Consider the following 19,413-nt stretch of genomic DNA (forward strand, 5'->3'; position numbering starts at 1 on the left):
GGTTAAAGGTCAAGGTCACATGGTCCAATGTTAACTTTTTGCATGAAGGCACTTTACTCGCGAACCACTGAACCCCAGGAACTTCTAACTTCACATACTGATAGCACTTATTGAGTACACAACCCCTACTGACTTTGGGGTTACGAGATCAAGGTCAAGGTCACCAGGTCAAAGGTCAAGGCGCTGCAGGGGCATTTGTCACCATTAGTGACAGCTCTTGTTTGAAAATAACTTTCACTATAAAATATACTTAGCCTTCTGTCTGTTGTAAAATCTGTAATAAAATTATCCTGCTACTTATACACAACGCTAGCTATTCGACCTATTATAAATAGTCTTCTCTGTACACTTTTGGGAATATTGTGTTTAAATACTATCTTTAATTATTAATTTACTCTATCAAAGGGAGATAAGCAAGACGAATCTGAATGCAAATAATTGCCGTAGGTTGTTCCTACATATACTGTTCTGTTTGTCTTTGAATATGTGTTAAAACTTTGGATTGTCAGCGGTTTGTAATTTGAATATTTGGTAAAACCTTGGGTTTTCAGTGCAATAATGTTTACCTCTTATCGTCGTTTTATAACAGACTTCAAATGTAGCATTTGAAAAGTCTATCTTCACCAACAGGTGTTGTGCATACAAATGTATAATTATGGTTTAAATGAAAGTGTTTTTTGCACTTTTCCCTTTATGCGTACTGATGATTTGTTTATGTAACAACACATTTATTATTAATATATTCAATTAAGCGTTTGCCTAGTACTTTTCAGACAATGTATGAGGGATAATACTTCGAAATTTAACAACAAGTACTTATCAAGTTTTTCACCAAATCCAATTTCAGAAATTCAAGAAATACCTTGAAATATGAAATATGTGTTTATCAATCGAAGAGTTTTATAAGGAAAACTCTATCTATTCACTGACTTTTAAAGTGTCATACTTTTATGTTATAGAGAGTAATATTATTACATTGTCAGAAAAGCAGTACTGTCAATATTACACATGAGTTTCTACGTACAGAGCTATAAAAGAAAACAATGAATTCAGTGATACTTTATACAATAAATAACAACATATTAGGTAACATCTAAACCAGAAGAATACCAACATCATATTCCTGCTGTAGAATGGATGATTTTTGGGTTCTCATTCGTTGTGTTATGAAAATGCGAAGCGTGAGTGTTCGTGTTTTAGGAAATGATGGATATTTGAATTCACGAAATCGCGAGTTGAATAATTCGCCAATATTGCGAAAATAAAAACATCGCCAATATAACAATATCTACAGTATATACATTATATGAAATGAATTTTGTCTGAACTGTGTGACAATCCGGCTTTATTGAAACTTCAACCTATTATCAGCAACATATTTGCCAAATGAATGCCAAGTTATAATTGTGTGTTTGGTAATTTTAAGTACAATACAGAAAAAATATCAATATAGTAGTGTTGCGTTAAGAGAATGTGTCAAGGTACAGGGCTGCTTTCGCCAAGAAGTCTAGTCTTTTTCACATGATTATGTTGTCATTATGGTTATTACATCAGTTTATTTTGAAAATAAACACAACTTTATAATGACAAATAAAAATTATACCTTTGAATCTGTTGGAATAAAATACTGATATTTTTGTCATATTGGTTGTCTCATATCTGTTTTTAGTTACAAATTACTTTCCAATCCAGACACACATTTCCTTTCCAGTGTACAAGTGCAGGCTAGTATTACGTTATTTACTGACATCATACCTATAGTGGAAAAGCTTCGTCCTAACCTACTTTATACGGGTAATGGGAAAGCTAATTACACTTCATTTCTGAAGTACCGTACCTTAAACGCATCTAACAAACCTTCACTCCTAACGTACGTCATACACACCTCACAATACTTTACTCTAACGTATGTCGTATAGATCTCACAACACTTCATTTCTTACGTTTCTCATATATATCTAACACACGTAAGGAGTGACGTGCTTTGAGATGTGTATGACATAAGTTAGGAGTGAAGTGTTGTTAGATGTGTATGACACACGTTAGGAGTGAAGTGTTGTGAGTTTTGTATGACATACGTTAGGAGTGAAGTGTTGTGAGATTTGTATGCCATCAGTTGGGAATGAAGTGTTGTGAGATATGCACATTTCACAACACTTAACTTCTAACGTATATCAAACATATCTCACAACACTTCACTCCTAACGTATGTCATATACATCTCATACCACGTCTGTCCTTTACATAATAGGAAAACGATAAATATAAAACTCCAAACGCATGTAATAATATCACACTCCTAACGTATGCTACTCACATATCAGGAAGGTTGTCAAACGTACAACATTTAACTTCAGACGAAACTTAGTGTATCCAACGAAACTTCTCTCAACACGAATCTTTTAGGTCATGTGCATAAAAAGAAAACTAACAACACTTCCATTAGAACTTACATTATACACAAAACAGGAAATCTAAGAAAATCTCCATATCAACATACGTAAAGTCTAACAAAACCTTCTTTTAATGTAAATCACTAGTTCAATTTAAACGTTCGTCGCTTACAGTGACGGAAAAACGAACAATACTCCCCTCCGGTCGCTCATGATAATCATTAAGGGAAAACTTAACAAAACCTTACTCGTAACCAACTACTTATGCATCCCGTGAAAACTAACACCACTTTCCTGGTAATGTGTTTCATACTTATAAAGATAAAAATGCTACCACTACTTCACCCTCAACGATCGTGGGCATGATTGAAAAACTAAGCATACTTCACTCCTTACATACGTCCTACACAAGCAAGAAAAAACAACACGTCACTCTTGACGTATCTCATACGCATGAAGGAAAAAACAACAACATTTTACTCCTAATGTACCTCAAGCGCACAAAAAGAAAAACAACAACACTACAGTCCTAATATACCTCATAAGCACATAAAGGAAAACAACATCAATTCACTCATAACATACCTTATACCCGCGAAAGGGAAAACATTCAGTCCTACCGTACCTATAAAGAACAAAATTGAAACAACAATATTTCAGGTCTAACGTGCGTCATACGCATATATAAAAAAAATTAACAACACTTTACTCCTAACGTATCTCATACGCAAAAAGAGAGAACAACAATATTTCACTCCTAAAATACCTCATACTCCAAAAAAGGAAAACAACAACACTTTAGTTCTAACATACCATATACGAATAAAGGGAAAACAACATGAAATCAGCCTTACGTACCTCATACGAATAATTAGAAAGAAAACCAACAACACTTCTTTATCCCTAAGGTATCTCACACACAAAAAGGGAAAACCAACAACGCTCAAGTCCTAAATTATCTCATATACAAAAACGGATATAATCAACGTGAGTTTTAATGTACCTAATACGCATCAAGCGAAAACCAACAACATTTCACTCCTAATGTACGTCATGCGCCAAATAGAAAAACCAGTAACACTTCACTCCTAAAATACTTCGTATGCATAAATGGAAAACAAACCATGATTCATTCCTAACGTACCCATAACAATAAAGGGAAAACCAACAATACTTCAGCCCTAACGTACCCTTTTCGCATAAAAGTGAAAACCAACAACAATCCCGTACTAACATAACCAAAACTCATACAGGAAAACCCAACAAAACTTCAGCCCTAACGTATCCTATACGCTTAAAGGGAAAACCAACAGAACTTCAGCCCTAACGTACCCAAAACTCATAAAGAAAAAACCAACAACTCTTCAGCTCTAACGTACCTAATTCGCATAAAGGGAAAACTAACAAGACTTCAGCCCTTACATACCCTATACGCATAAAAAGAAAACAAACAACACTTCAGCCCTAATGTAGCAAATACTCATAAAGGTAAAACCAACAACACTTCAGCCCTAACGTACTCTATACTCATAAGGGGAAACCAACAACACTTCAGCCCTAACGTACCCAATACTCATAAAAGAAAAAAACAACAACACTTCGGCCCTAACGTACCCTAAACGCATAAAGGGAACCCCAACGACACTTCAGCCCCAACGTACCCTATATTCATAAAGGGATAACCAACAACACTTCAGCCCTAACGAACCCAATACTCAGAAAGGGAAAACTAACAACACTTACACCATAATGTACCGTAAACGCGGTACTAAGGTACTCAATATTCATAAAGGGAAAACCAACAAAACTTCAGCCTTAACGTACCCAAAACGCATAAAGGGAAAACAAACAACATTTCAGCTCTAACGTACCCAATACTCATAAAGGGAAAACTAACAACACTTTAGCCCTAACGTACCCTAAACGCATAAAGAGAAAACCAACAACACTTCAGTCCCAACGTACCCTACACGCATAAAGGGAAAACCAACACATAAAGGGACGACCAATAATATTTACATCCTAGTGTATCTTATACGCTTATAAAGGGAAACCAACAACACTTCACTCCTACTATACCCCATCTGCATTTAGGAAAAACCAAGAAAACTAAGTTGACTCGTAACGTACGTCAGACGCAGCTGACAACGTTTCACTCCTAACGCTCCTGAGAGGCAGAAACGGGAAACAAATAATAAGACCTCGCTCTTGGAGGGGAACATCGACCTTGCAACACTTCACTAGTTCGCCACCAACACTTTATTGGACAACCAATGATATTTTACTTTTATTAATAATATATAAATTGTAAAATAAAAACATTACATAGTACATTCTTTCAAATAGTTTATTACAACATAGAAGAACAGTTCACTCAAATAAAATAAACACATACATTGTTATATTTGATCATACATCACAGAAAATCACAAATGCTTTTATACTGTGATCATTTAGTTTTGTTTGCATCACGTTATTTGTTTTGGGACTAAATTTCGTTTCTTTCTAAGTTTAAACCTGGCGGTAATATAAATAATGATATTCTTTTTTCCCAATGTTCTCATTTTCTTGATTGGAAAAACAGCACAGAATTACATAAACATATGTAATTAGATAAAGCATACAGAAAAAAATTAAACTTCTTCTCATACATCAAATCAAAGCATATACACAAATATAGATATACAGTGAATATAATTCATTTTATCAGAACAGTATGTCCTTTTGTACCATCAAATCTGTGACAAAAATTCAATAATTACTTATATATTTACTGGCTTGAAACGTCTTTTTTTCTCAAATTCCAGTTTTAAAACATCTGAAAGCATGTGTCGATACTATTTATATAATTTGTAACCTTACTAATATACCTCCGCAGTATTTCAACACTGCTACTAGTATAATTGTAAGAGCGATGATTCCACATTAAAAAAATATCAATTACATTAAATAAATGTATTGTTTTTTACAAAAGTAATACAAGACACTCATATTTCTGAATTAATGCAATAAATTTTGATATGACATTGCGGTCAATTACCGCTCTCATAAAAATGCAGTGACACTGATGCACGTAGCAATATATTTTGAAACATGCAAGTTTTATTGTATAACGCAATCATTTTACCAATCCTTTTCTTACACCTGGATTGTAAAATACGATATTTCAACCTTTACAGACATACATGCTGCCAACGAATAACACTCTTTCATAATATTTCATACTTTTCAAAGAAACTGCATTTTAACCTTTAAAAACTGTTTAAATATGGAATCCTACGTTTAGTTGCATGTTGCACTAAAAACACCTTTCATCCCATGTTATCGTGCCAGCTGCATTCTCTAACACAGTTGTCTTACTTAAATTCAATATAATACAAAAAAATATACAACATAGAATACACAAACTTTTACCAAACACTGAAATATTAAATCAGAAAAACAAAACAGTGAGTTAGTGTATAAAAGTACATGAGCGAAACGGCTTGGTTTGTAACAAGGAAGATCTGCTGACCGTCTGAGCTCAAAGTTATAATAGTCTAATTAAAAATGAGAAGTGGTAGAAACATAGTTCAGATTAGGTTCATATTCATATCATCATCAATTACAAATAAAATCTTTGCCAATGTCTTCTGTAAGTTTAAAAGCAACATGATAACAGACCAGGTTTAATTGATTGTGTTCATGAGAGGTTATGAAATGGGCAACACCTCTCACACCCTCTAGCACTTGTTGAAGTGGGTTGCAATTACAGTACTAATGAATGTATTCCATGATAGATATAACAACACCGATGTAACTCATAACAGACTTGGAGCGGTCTTCTGTGCATGCCCGAAAGGGATTATCAATTGTAGCATAGTTTTGCATGTCCGCATGCATTTAGTGTACAATATGCATAAAATACTGACTAAAGGTTAGGGTTATTATCACCATGGTTACTAAATATATACATTTAAAGTATTTTCGTTCAAATTCAGTTAATCCGGTATGTACCGGAGTCTGTAATTTAAACCGACGCTCCAAGTCTGCATTGAGTCACAGTCTAACAACACTAAGTCTAAGTACGAGGAAACGTTTTACAGCCGCCATACAACACTTAAAGACTGCTGTTGTGTTAGCTAATAGAATCTGTGAAATAACTAACATTTTTTGTTTAAATTGATGTACGAAAATTCATGCTTACTTTCAAGAGGATCTCTAGATAATACACAATGACACTTAGGTAATAGTCACCTACTTTTGTGTTATATGATTCATAATTTGTTCAAGTAGTATGCTATGAAAGACGACATAAGAATGTAAAACAAAATAAACATGAACCTTTTGTAAGATCAATATTATTAGTTTAGTGTCCATTTAACTGACAAATGACACAGAGCTTGCAAATTTGAAATATTTCTGGGTTTTTTTCTTATCACAAAAGAACATATACAAATGACTTAAACGAGGCATTAAGATATTTCGACATGAACTGATGCAAAATATTGCATCTCTGTTTAGTCTGTATGCATGCATCAATTTGTCGGCTACATTATACTACATAAAAATGAGGCTTCAGATGCAAATATGTGCATTACCTTTTACTCTGTGCAACATGAAAATTGCATAAGTTAAACATTGTACATCACTACATTACACTTGTAAACGTTTTTGCCATATTTTTCTGTGTACTATTGTGATAATAGATATACTTTACTGCTAATTTCATTACGAATATATGTTTATTTGGTCGTGGGCCTCTGTACGACAGGTTAAGGTCGCTGAGTTCAAAACACTTGCCTTTGACAGATGTGCGTTGGAGCCTCACTCGGGTGTTGAGTTCCTTAATTGAGGTACGCAGACGTAGCTTTGTAGTGCACTATGAAATGTGGATAAAAGCGTTAAGATGCATAACAGGGATTTACACAATTGCGTGAAAAATAATACCATTTAAGTTTTTGCAGTGTTTACAGCAACTTTTAAATGGCAAAACTTACTGAGATATATTATGCAATGGTCTACGTAAGTAGTACGTTGTTATTGTCGCTAGTCACTTTTAAATTTTATATTACAACACCTTTGTACTTAAAGTAACAATAATTCATGGCTAATTTAGACAAAATGTTCTAGTACTATGAATGTTCGAAATATATTTTCCAATTACTGGAAAAGTATACAATCCTTATCAGGCTTTGTTTCGGTCGAAGTGTGTTTCATTTTGCATAGCGTCTTATTAACATTCGAGATGTCTTCAGTTGTTTCGAGTCAGCAAATCCGTACACATAATAACCTATTTCTACGCTGTAGGTTTTGTGGTCGCAGGAATATTCACAAAATTCACCGTTAAGGTTCATACTCCCACAGTCGCGATACCACCATCCGCCTCTTTCTAACCGGGCACAGTTGTCCTTCCATGCATCCATATCTCTGTCGAAGGTTGAAAATGGATAACCCTTCAAATAGGCAAACGCCAAGAAGCCGTTTGTCAAAACTGGAACATTATATTAAGGTTTTGAGTTAATAAGAATAAATCAAATATCTATACGGTAAACAAGTTGTATAACAAGTAATCCCGTCAACGCGCTGGAGAATCCATCTCTCTGTCATAATCTATTAGTAGGCACAGGAGTTTGAAAAAGAACATTACAGGTGCTGTCATATAGAATAACAAACCTCAAAAAAGGTAACTTTTAGTATGTTGGCTAACCTGTTCAAACAACAACTAACTGGTTTCATACTCTTGCCATGTCTAACACAACTCTACATAGTAATTCTATTTAAATTTTATTCTACCTGGATACGATTCTGCTGTGTCGGGATTGATTGAAAGTACGTAATCGGAGCCATTTAACAGCTTGAAGTCTTTATAGTTTTCGAAGTAATCTTCATCCTGTTTACTCGTCACTTCCAGTCGAATCTCATTTGTACCTTTGTCAGCGAGTTCTTGAATATATTTCAGTCCTAAAACGATCATCTTGAAAAGATTCACACTGTTTTATTGTGAGTATATTTTCGTAGCATTCACAATTCACTTTATGGCGGTAAATTCAGATTTATAAACTTTGTAAGCGAACGTCTAAACATTCTCATTCTAGTACCACAACATTAACAAGAAAACGTTTTAATTTTCTATGTTATTGTATAACACGTTAATTACTACGAAACTCGTATGATATAATAGGGTTATTATAACAGTAGCTTGATCTGGGATGCAGTATTCGGCTCGAGTGGATTTTGTCAGATCGGATCTCACGAGACGCGCAAGCACCGAGTGTGATCCGACCTTGCAAATTCCACGAGAGCCGAATACAAAGTCCCAGATCTAGCTACTGTTATAATGACCCTTTTATTATATACCTTTACCATTTTGATTCTTGTTTTGTTCTTTAATGAAATTTTCAATGTTTATCAATATTAAACGGGACTTAGTAAAGTGTTTATATGCGCTATTTATATAAATGTGTCGAATCATGCATATTAATGAAAATAGTCCGGCAGCACACAATACGGAAGGTACAATACGGAACCTAAAAGGTACAGTACGGAATTTTTGTCTGTATGTTCATATATAATTGTGAAAATTAAGCCGATATTTTACATAATTTATATAGGTATATAATAAATAAAATTATCGAATCACTTAAGTAACATCGAACTCTTTTGTTTCACATATTATTATATATAGTTATATTTCGTTAAAGATATTATGTACATTTTATTTAGATAATGCTTCCTTTCTATTCAAAGGCTTTAACATGCTTTAATTTGGCCTCGATAGGGTTCATGATTACTATACAATCACATCATGTTGTCATGATAAGAGTCAGAAATATATACTGCAAATATACAGTATATAAGAAATGCAGTAATACGCCGTATATTACGACAAATATAAATGTAGCAGTAAAATATAAAGAAATAAAGCACTTTAAAAGAACGACATGGAAACAAACAAGTTGACATACATACTGGTTAAGTGCAATTTGTAAGGCTTTAATGATATTCCCATTTTTTGTTCTGTTAGTTACAGAAGTTAGTAAGTTTCTTCTTTATTTATATGTACTAAGGACCTTCAGACTCTAACCCCTCGGTTTGTAAGGTAATTAAACTTTATACAGATTCTGGAACACACGCAAAATATAAACACATTCCTTTCTCATAATGCATTATGTCTCACCAAAGATTATAATTAAAATGCACTTCTAGGTGTTTCAGTATGACACAAACGCTTCATCACATTTTGAGGAAATTAGATTGGAAAATTGATTTTAACTTACCTAGCCAATATTCACCATTAACCGCACCAAAGCCATTTTCGTATTCGGAGAAACTTCTGTTGAAGTCAGTCGAACCGTCAAACCGGGTATGAATCGTCTACAAATGAAAGAATAAATAAATTCAATGGTACATTTCAGCAAGTATTTACATCTGCAAATGTGGGAAATATATTTGACGCTTTTTGACAAAGAAGGAGATCAAATTATTACACACAGTTATATTTACACTTGTTACCGACTTGAATCATAATAAATATTTTACTTTGTGACATCGTGATTTATAAAAAAAAAAAGAAGAAAAAAAAAAACGATTGTCACCGAATATCAAGGTTTTATGAAAATATATTTGAATTAGATCTTTGTCTCATACATCCTATAGATATGCAAGACCAACATGTTGCTAGATGTATAATCTCAAGTAATTGAAATGCATCTTTCAATAGTGGACATTCTTCCATGCGTTAATAATTTAAGTGTACTACGGACGAATTTAAAGTTCAGTTAATGAGATATTCGAAAAGATGTTAACAATATTTTAAACGCTTGTTCAAATTGTTTGATTACTCGCTTTTACCAGATGTAGTTTCATATTAATTGCTTTCAGTTTGCAATACATCTTAATAATTTCCGGTTTAAAAATACAAGTTTTTTTTATTTAAGTAAGATACTTTTTACAAAAAAAACTTCAAGAAGAAAATAAGAGTGTCATATTTCATGCGTATGAATATATACTTAAAGGAGACTTGTAAAGTTGAGCATATAACATCGAAATGAGCCGTGCCATGAAAAAACCAAGATAGTGGGTTTGCGACCAGCATGGATCCAGATCAGCCGGCGCATCCGCGCAGTCTGATCAGGATCCATGATGTTCGCTATTAGTTTCTCTAATTCCATTAGGCTTTGGAAGCGAACAGCATGGATCCTGACCAGACTGCGCGGATGCTGGTCGCAAACCCACTATGTTTGTTTTCCCATGGCACGTGTCAAATAATACATAATTCGAAGCATACTACACTGCATAATCTGCTGCTAAGATGAGTACCCCATAAATAAAAATTCATTATCTTGTAAATTTATACGAAATTTAATGTCCTAATTGTCTTTCATGGTATTATACTAATTTCGTATCTATGATTTAGACTGTTTTAAACTGCATGCAGTCTTTTTTCCTAAATAAAACAGATATATAGAGATGGTTTATTAAATGTTATAATGATATTGTACTTTCTGATCAAAGGCACAAACTGTAATATACATGACAGTTTTGAAATACCTAACTTTCATACTGTCACTTTTTCAATATCAGTTTGACAATGTCACCGTCATATAAATAAACTATTTCTTATTTTTTCAGCGTCGTACTCATCGAGATGTGTAATTCATTACGACATATAACAAGTGTACCAAACGCGACTGTTAAAATTTATTATCTAGTCGATTTGTATTTGGAATGCCAATTATCTAGCCCATTTAATTAGGAATGCCAATTATCTAGCCCATTTTTTATAAGGAATGCCAATTATCTAGCCCATTTGTATTAGAAATGTCAATTATATAGCCCATTTGTATTAGGAATTCCAATAAACTCACCGTCCAGCCTCCACCATCTGTGTCCATATCACAGAATACTGATATTATTTTCTTTGACTTCCATAATCTTATTTTATATATGCCACTTGGTGCAGAGCGCCTGTCCTTCAAAATAGCTTTGCAGTCTGTTTCTTCAGCTAACATTAAAATAAAATACTAGAGATGCTTTTGAGAAAAGCGCATGTCTCCCACAACTGCCCTTATCAAAAATGTCTAGTTTCTCTTGACGGTTTAGACGAGTAGATCCAATTAGATGGTCTGGACGAGTGGATCCAATCAGTAATTCAAGGGCCATAAATCGAAAGTGCCTGGGCCGATTTGGCTAGTTATCGAACTTGGCTAAGGTCTTATGGCAAAATACATTTTGTTCAAGTTTGGTGAAGATTGGATGAAAAATGTTCGACAGAGAGAGCAGACAAGAGTAAAAAGGCCGATATTTTGATAATTCAAGGGCCGTAACTCCAAAATGCCTAGACCGATTTAGCTAGTTATCGAACTTGGCTAAGGTCTCAGGGTCAAACACATTTTGTTCAAGTTTGGTGAAGATCGGATGAGAAATGTTCGACTTAGAGTGCGGACAAGAGTAAAAAGGCCGATTTTTCGGTAATTCAAGGGCCATAACTCCAAAATGCCTGAACCGATTTGGCTAGTTATCGAACTTGGCTGAGGTCTTATGGTCAAACACATTTTGTTCAAGTTTGGTAAAGATCGGATGAGAAATGTTTGGCTTAGAGTGCGGACAAGATTAAAAAGGCTGATTTTTGGTAATTTAAGGGCCATAACTCCAATACGCCTGGACCGATTTGGCTAGTTATCGAACTTGGCCGAGGTCTTATGGTCAAACACATTTTATTTAAGTTTGGTGAAAATCAGATAAGAAATGTTCAACTTAGAGTGCGGAAAAGCTTTGTGACAGACAGACAAACACACACACACACAGACAGACACACAGACACGCAGACTGGAGTAAATCAATATGTCTCCCACACCACTATATGGTGGTAGACATAATAACCGATGGATTAAGCAAACAATTTATTATCATTTATTAATAAATTCTAATTTCAATTTAACTTATTTTATTGTATATAAAACATAAATTCAAACTACAAGAAGATTTAGCAATATTAAGTAATAATCAGAGCTGAATACATGGTGTGATTTTTTTTTCCAGATAACACATTCTTACAGAAAATTGTAATTAACAGAAAAGATCAAATAGGAAATGTTCTTATTTATTGTTGTTCTCACAGCAAAAGTGTATTTGAGCCGTGCCATGAGAAAACCAACATAGTGGGTTTGCGACCAGCATGGATCCAGACCAGTCTGCGCATCCGCGCAGTCTGGTCAGGCTCCATGCTGTTCGCTTTTAAAGCCTATTGGAATTGGAGAAACTGTTAGCGAACAGCATGGATCCTGACCAGACTGCGCGGATGCGCAGGCTGGTCTGGATCCATGCTGGTCGCATACCCACTATGTTGGTTTTCCCATGGCGCGGCTCAATTTATACTAAGACAGTTGGAATCTTTTTGTGTCCTTTATAGATTTGTGAAATTGTTTTAAAACGTACTAGTTTTGCGCGTCTATTTAGATTTCGTAACTTAACAGTATCTTTCGTGTACTTAAAGGTTGAAATAGAAGTGTATACAAAGTTGTGTCGAGTTTCTATTGCCAGTTTAGAGCATCTTAAACTGCGAACCCACAGCTGAAAATAGGATTATCTATAAAATGTTTACATATTGGCATTTCAATTTCTGCAGCTGTTTTAATAATGTCGAGAAACACCCCCATTTTAAAGTAAATTGATGCAAAGCTTTTTAATACAATATGGAAACAGATTTTGTCTTGACGAAACGTATCACAAATATGCTTGTGGTATTGTAGAAATGTAATCCTTGTAAAATCAATGTATTAATTTAATAATAATTTATGCCGGCTTGAAAATGACAAAGTCAGTGCTTCAGTTTTGAACATACTGATTTTTGCCACCCATTGTTTTGACCATAATGGAATTGTATTTGATTTCTGAAATCCAATCGTCAGGTTTTGTCTACATTTATATTACAAACATTCCAAATTATATAGAAATGTTCCTTTTTTATTGTAATTACATACTCTCCTTTATTGTCAATGGTAACTCGAATGAATAAATACTGAAATGACTGGTTAAACAAGCTTCTATTAGAAGTAGATATCCATTTATGATAAATTATTAGTTGTTTACTAAAACCAAACAGGCGGATCAATGTTGACCAATAAATAGAAATACAATCTGTAATACAAGAAAACACTTGACAAATTTTGATTTGCTAAATAAGCTTTTGTTTATGTTTTTGATATTTTCATGTTTTGTGCGTCAGCAAATATTTTGAGATGTGCCCACTTCATAAACGATGGGTCTCGCACAAAAGAATCCCATTACCGTATAAGTACTTTTTCTGCGGGAACTTTATTTCTACGTTTTCTGCGGAAGACAATAAGACCGCAGATTAAAAACCCGCAGAAAATTTTGTCCTGACATGTATTAGATTAGTTTAAATGAATAAACGTTCATTAAACATATAAGTAGCAAAAATGGGAAACATCTATTTAAAGTTTCTTCGGTGCAGGTATTAATAAACACTAAGCTAATACTTACTGTAAACTGGTTTAGATCGAATGTATTGTGAACCATTGCACGTTTTCAGATTTGCTGTCTGGATGTCAGGATTATTACGACACCCGATGCACTTGTTAGAATCCGGTTGGTAGAACACGCTACGACATTTTTTAGTGAGGTGACATTGCTTTACACATTGTACAGGATCAGATACGTTGTCAGTTTCAAAGACAGTTTTGTGAGGAACACACCGATATCCAGCTAAATTGAGATCATAGTGGTATTTCGTGAAGCTTATACCAGCAGAGGATATAAAGGTCCAGACTTCCACACAAGTCAAGACACATCCAAACAAGAGAAACCTCATTTTTAATCCATGTCAGCTTTCAAAGCAAAAGTTCCTAAACGTTCATAAACTGACAGTATAATAACTAGAAACCACTCTTAAAGAAATTTTCGTTTTTCCCCGTTATCTTCAAAGACACGCGATCATATGATGTTTAACGTAATTCTATCACATGACTTCAAGCTTTTGAATAAATAATATCTTTCGCATTACACAACCATGCAAGGGTTATTCAATAGAATTAGCAGATATTACATTATTTTCAAAATTAGACAGACACTTAAATGGATTTATTCTTGCATGTAATATTCCGAAGCATCAACACACTAATATAATTAAATACAAATATAAATTCTGTCAAAAATACAGCTTGTATTTCATAAGTAAATATGAGCAGGCAGAAAGACAATTCGTATTGTATCTTTTGTGTTGTATGTTGCCGGACTATTTTCATTTAATGTACATGATCAAACACAATTCTATAATTAGTGCACACAAAAACTTCACAAATTTCTATCTTAACATAGACAAACATTTAAGAATTCGTTCGATAACAAAACAACAAACAAAAAAGGTGGAGGTATATAATAAAAGGGTAATTACAACAGTGGCTAGATCTGGGATTTTGTATTCGGCTCTCGTGGATTTTACAAGGACGGTTCACACTAGGTGTTTGCGCACCTCGTGAAATCGAATCTAGCAAAACCCACCCGAGCCAAATACAGCAGCCCAGATCGAGCTATTATTATAATAGCCCTACTGTATTTAGAAGGTTGGAACATCGCAACGAAGCAAAATAATAGTCTTGCTTTGTCTCAGTCTTCCAATGAGAGGTAATGAAAAGTGCAGGATCCAGGCTTAAACGGAATTCTATTACATAAATATTGAATGAATTCTATGGTTCCATAGGGCCAGAAAATATAACATAATGAATATCTATGTTATATTATTAACATTTATAAATCTGTAGAACTAGTATCACCAAACTTTTATCAATATCAAAGAGTCGATAACATGATAATCAAATGTATTTTGGACAAAAATCATTGACATGATCTTGAAAACAACAAGATGAAAATGGGAAAATATGAAAACAATTGTTGATTGTTGTCATAGATATCAATTTAATTTAAAACAAGCAGTAATAATGTTGATAAAGGTACGACTCGGACAGAACTTGCAATTATCAACACCAGAACCTTTTAACATGACCAAGATCGTAAATCAACATATAAATGTTCTCTGCACTCTCAATGTGTATTCAGTTCTTTTTAAAATAAAAATATTACTAAACAGTGCTACGTCTGCCATGGCAAATGCACCAAGTGGATCTAAACTTGAGCACATTAGTACAGAACCTGTATACAACACATGGCGATATTAGTTACATTTTACAGATTTTAAAGACACACACAGTTTGGGCATTAAAATTTGTACTAGTAAACAAAGATTAAAATCTAATATGTACATTTTCTCAAACACATCAGGTTTAAAAAAAATGGTGCAAAGCAGAGTATATCCTTTCATGTAAAGCCCGATGGTCAAAAAGCAAAAGGGATAGACAGATCTAATACCTTCCTCTCAATTCAGGGCCCGTTCTTAACGAAATTCGTGATCTTATTCATAGGTTTTTCAGTGCACCACATATGCCGTGAAATATACGCCTGCAACAGCATTTTGGATAAGCCCTTCTTTGACAACAATATCTTGGTTTATGTATTTTACAGGCATATCGCGACTCTCATTTCTACACTACGTCTAAACCTGTTTATGTAGCTGTCAACTGATTCAACTCATACTACTATGTCTACTATGAGATATTATTCAATGGTACTTTGTATAGTATATTATATACGACGGTCATTATTCAAAAACTGACAATTGAGCTGGAATATGGTACAATGTACACAGTCTGTGTACGGACTTCAAATTTAGTTTATCCATTCAAAGCATTCGGACTTGACTTCAAGAAATCCAAGAGGTGAACGCTGCAGTGTAGCTTCCTCTTGGTATGGTCTTAAGTAACTGTAAAATACCTCTCAAAAGTGCTTCATTCGAAAAGTATTTGCACCCAGACAGCATCTTTTGGAAAGAGGAAAAGTCATGACTTAGATCTGGTGAGTAAGCGGGATGATTGATTTGTACCACTTTTTCATCTCAGTCACAGAAATTTTTGAACGATGTCAGTTTTGTTAGCCTCGGTGTTGTCATGGATAAACTGGAGACCGCAAAGACCAGTCCATGGACGCATTACTGTACCAAGTTTCAACATCTCGTTGTTTGAGTTTTTTTTCTATTTCTACGTGACCGCATTACACAAATATTCTGGACGTGTAAAAATAGTCTCAAATTTACTTTTATAATCTTGGCATTGTGTGACTGTGTGAAGCAACTGAGGACTACTGTTTTAAACAACAAAAACAAGCAGCCGCGGATTTTATAATGATTATGAACTATATATTCACATTCGAAATATTGGAATCAAGGGTTTAGGGTTAGGAGTAGGGTTGTGAACATCACTGACTCCACATGAAAAGTTAAAAGTTTGATCAAATTTAGCAGGAGTATTTGTCAGTATCACATCAAGAAGACTAGGCACAGACAAGTTTGGAAAACATGTGGTTCTTTACTTAAAATTTTGAAGTCAAAAATTGTCACATATCTGACACAAAACTTTGCACTTACGAGGGATGATCAATATATAACGGGAAAATGTTTATAAATTTGTTTGTACTTATCATTTTCAAGAGATATATTATACTGGGGTAAAAAGATATATTAGAAAAAAATCACATGAAATAGTTTGAAAATATATTGAAAAATTAACAATTGACAAAAATTTTGCCAACCTATGAAACCCATAGGCGGGGCAACGTCATTTACGCGCTAATTGACGTACAACTGAGTTCAACGTTTTAAACTTAACTTTACTGTAGTAAATGTCATACATTTTTTAAAACTTCTCGAAATACTTTCCTTTTACATTAATACATTTGCCAACGGGTTTCCACTTTTTTTCAATTTTACCTAGGGTAGAAGTGAATTACGATAATCATCTTTGGGAATTGCGTTCAGCACATTCAACACTTTCTTACGAAGTTCTGAAAATGAACAATTCATCTTTACACCCCGCAATTCACGTTTCAGTGTCAGAAACAGGTAAAAGTCATTTGGCGACAAATCCGGTGAATAAGGAGGATAATCTTGCAGATTAATTACTAGATATTCTATGTGACTTGTGGTCGCTTTCGAGGTGTGGGATGGCGCATTGCCATGATGCAGAATGAAATGGTCCAACTTTTCTGGGCGTTTCCGGATGCAACGTGTTGCAATTTTCTCTTATTAAACCTTTTCTTTAAGATTGTATGGACAATTTCATATGACAAGTTCAGTTTATTACACAGTTCTCTGACAGTTAACCGCCTATCGCTGTTTATGAGATCTTTCACCCTTGTAACGTTCTTACCGTGCGTCTACGTCACTTTCCGGCCACTCTGTGTTAAATCAAACGCATGTTCCCAACCGTTGTTTAATCAGTCATACCATACATAAATTCTTGTTTTCGACATTGAACGATCACTAAAGGTATCCTGTATTTCTTGCACAACTTCATTTTTACTTTTTCTCTTCAAAACTAAAAAAAATTAGAGCAAACTTTTGATCTTTCGCCTTCTTACTACCACGGAACAGTAACACGTGCAGGACGTAACATATGACGTCATAACTCGTGCATGACGTCATCATCCTACGCGTTTGTCTTAAGTGACCATAACTGCTAATTTTCACCAACGTACCGTTGCTTGAATGAAAACTGTAACGGTTTGAACTTACGTGAAAATGGTGAAAAGTATTCAAAATGCCCCGCCTATGCATATTGAGCGTTACCTTAGCTACTGTTGATTTTAGCATTATATTAGTATAAACCTGAAAATTTAGCGATACATTGCTTATATATGTACCTACTTCTGGCTGAAATGTGAAAAAGATCGATATGATAATAAAAAAAGTTATAAGCATTTTCCCGTTATATATTGATCATCCCTCGTATATCTGTTCAAATAGTCATAATTTGTATCTCCAAGAATTATTTTGTGGACATATTTCACTGAAATTTTGTCAATTGTGTTATACATATCTTCAAAAGATTCATCATTTGGTAAAGCTGGAGACCTATAAATTCCACAGATAAACCATTTCATATTGTCAAATTTCATATCACCACCAATTGATTCACTCACCTGAAATTCTAGACTGGATTTTCTGTCACCAGCAAGGTCACTTCTGAGATATGCAGCTAGGTCACTACCTCTGGATGTCCTGTCATCCCTTCAGAAGTGCTAATTGTCTACTGAGAACTCTGCATCAACATAAGTGTCATCCAGTTTAGTCTCTCCTAGAAAAAGCAAGTCAACAGTCGTCAATAAAATGGAATTTGTGTCTTAAATGTTAATATTTAGGTAAGCACAAATTTCTTAGGGTTGGATCATTTTGCTTTTGTAACCTGGTCAAAAATTCAGTGTCATTTGACTCACATTGGCTAAAATCAAAAGTTTCAGATGTGTCACTAGATGTATTCAGTGGGATATCTGCTGATGCCGGAAGCTGACTAGCAGGAGATGGAGCATGTGGGGATATACATGCAGGGCATGTGAACAAAGAAAGCTGTGACAGCTTATATTGTTTATACATGTTGTCTGTCAAATCTGAGCACTTTTTGTGGCAACACATCTCACAGTCAGTACAATGAAGAACCCTGTGGTTAATGTTTACAATTTTTGCACAAACACCACAGCTGGTATTGGCGGGCCCTGGGTTTAGAGCTATTGAAATTGAGCTATTGAAATGGGGACAAAATATGCAACCATTTAAGATATAACAGTTGCCGCTGACCGCATAGAGCATGTGGTTCTTGCGTGCAGTAATTTAAAGGAGTTTAAATTTGTCGGGAAATTTCAAACTGACCGTTATTGACAAATGAACGTTCATGAAATGGACGGTGGCCTAGTACCCATATAAGCCTGTTTGGCTACTTCATGATTTATTTCTTGAATAAACAAAAAAAAAGAACAAAGTTTGCAAAGCAATTTACTTTGTTTTGGATGGAAAACTATTGCTTCAAATTAATATAAGATATTGAATTGTAATGTTGCCCATATGGCAAATGTGTTCTATTTAAACCCTTTGACTATTTCATGATTACTACATGATTTAGAAAAGAGAAAAAAG

At 34.3% G+C, this 19,413-nt stretch overlaps 1 protein-coding gene across 2 annotated transcripts; it reads right to left on the reverse strand.

The window, feature by feature from the left end:
* Positions 1–4,726: 4,726 nt before the first annotated feature.
* On the reverse strand, positions 4,727–18,531 carry LOC128549162 (ficolin-2-like). 2 transcript variants are annotated; one of them, XM_053525590.1, is made up of 5 exons: positions 18,426–18,531; positions 11,243–11,379; positions 9,653–9,749; positions 8,169–8,336; positions 4,727–7,866 (listed from the first exon to the last, which is right to left on the reverse strand). In XM_053525590.1, the coding sequence occupies exons 2-5, from the start codon at positions 11,267–11,269 to the stop codon at positions 7,589–7,591; spliced, it is 570 nt and encodes a 189-aa protein (XP_053381565.1). In that variant the 5' UTR covers positions 11,270–11,379; positions 18,426–18,531; the 3' UTR covers positions 4,727–7,588. The 2 variants fall into 2 exon arrangements, with proteins under 2 accessions (XP_053381565.1, XP_053381564.1); XM_053525589.1 differs by lacking the exon at positions 18,426–18,531 and adding an exon at positions 13,881–15,020.
* Between the last annotated feature and the right edge of the window lie 882 nt (positions 18,532–19,413).

This window comes from Mercenaria mercenaria, chromosome 15 (assembly GCF_021730395.1).
Source record: "Mercenaria mercenaria strain notata chromosome 15, MADL_Memer_1, whole genome shotgun sequence".
Taxonomy (NCBI): domain Eukaryota; kingdom Metazoa; phylum Mollusca; class Bivalvia; order Venerida; family Veneridae; genus Mercenaria; species Mercenaria mercenaria.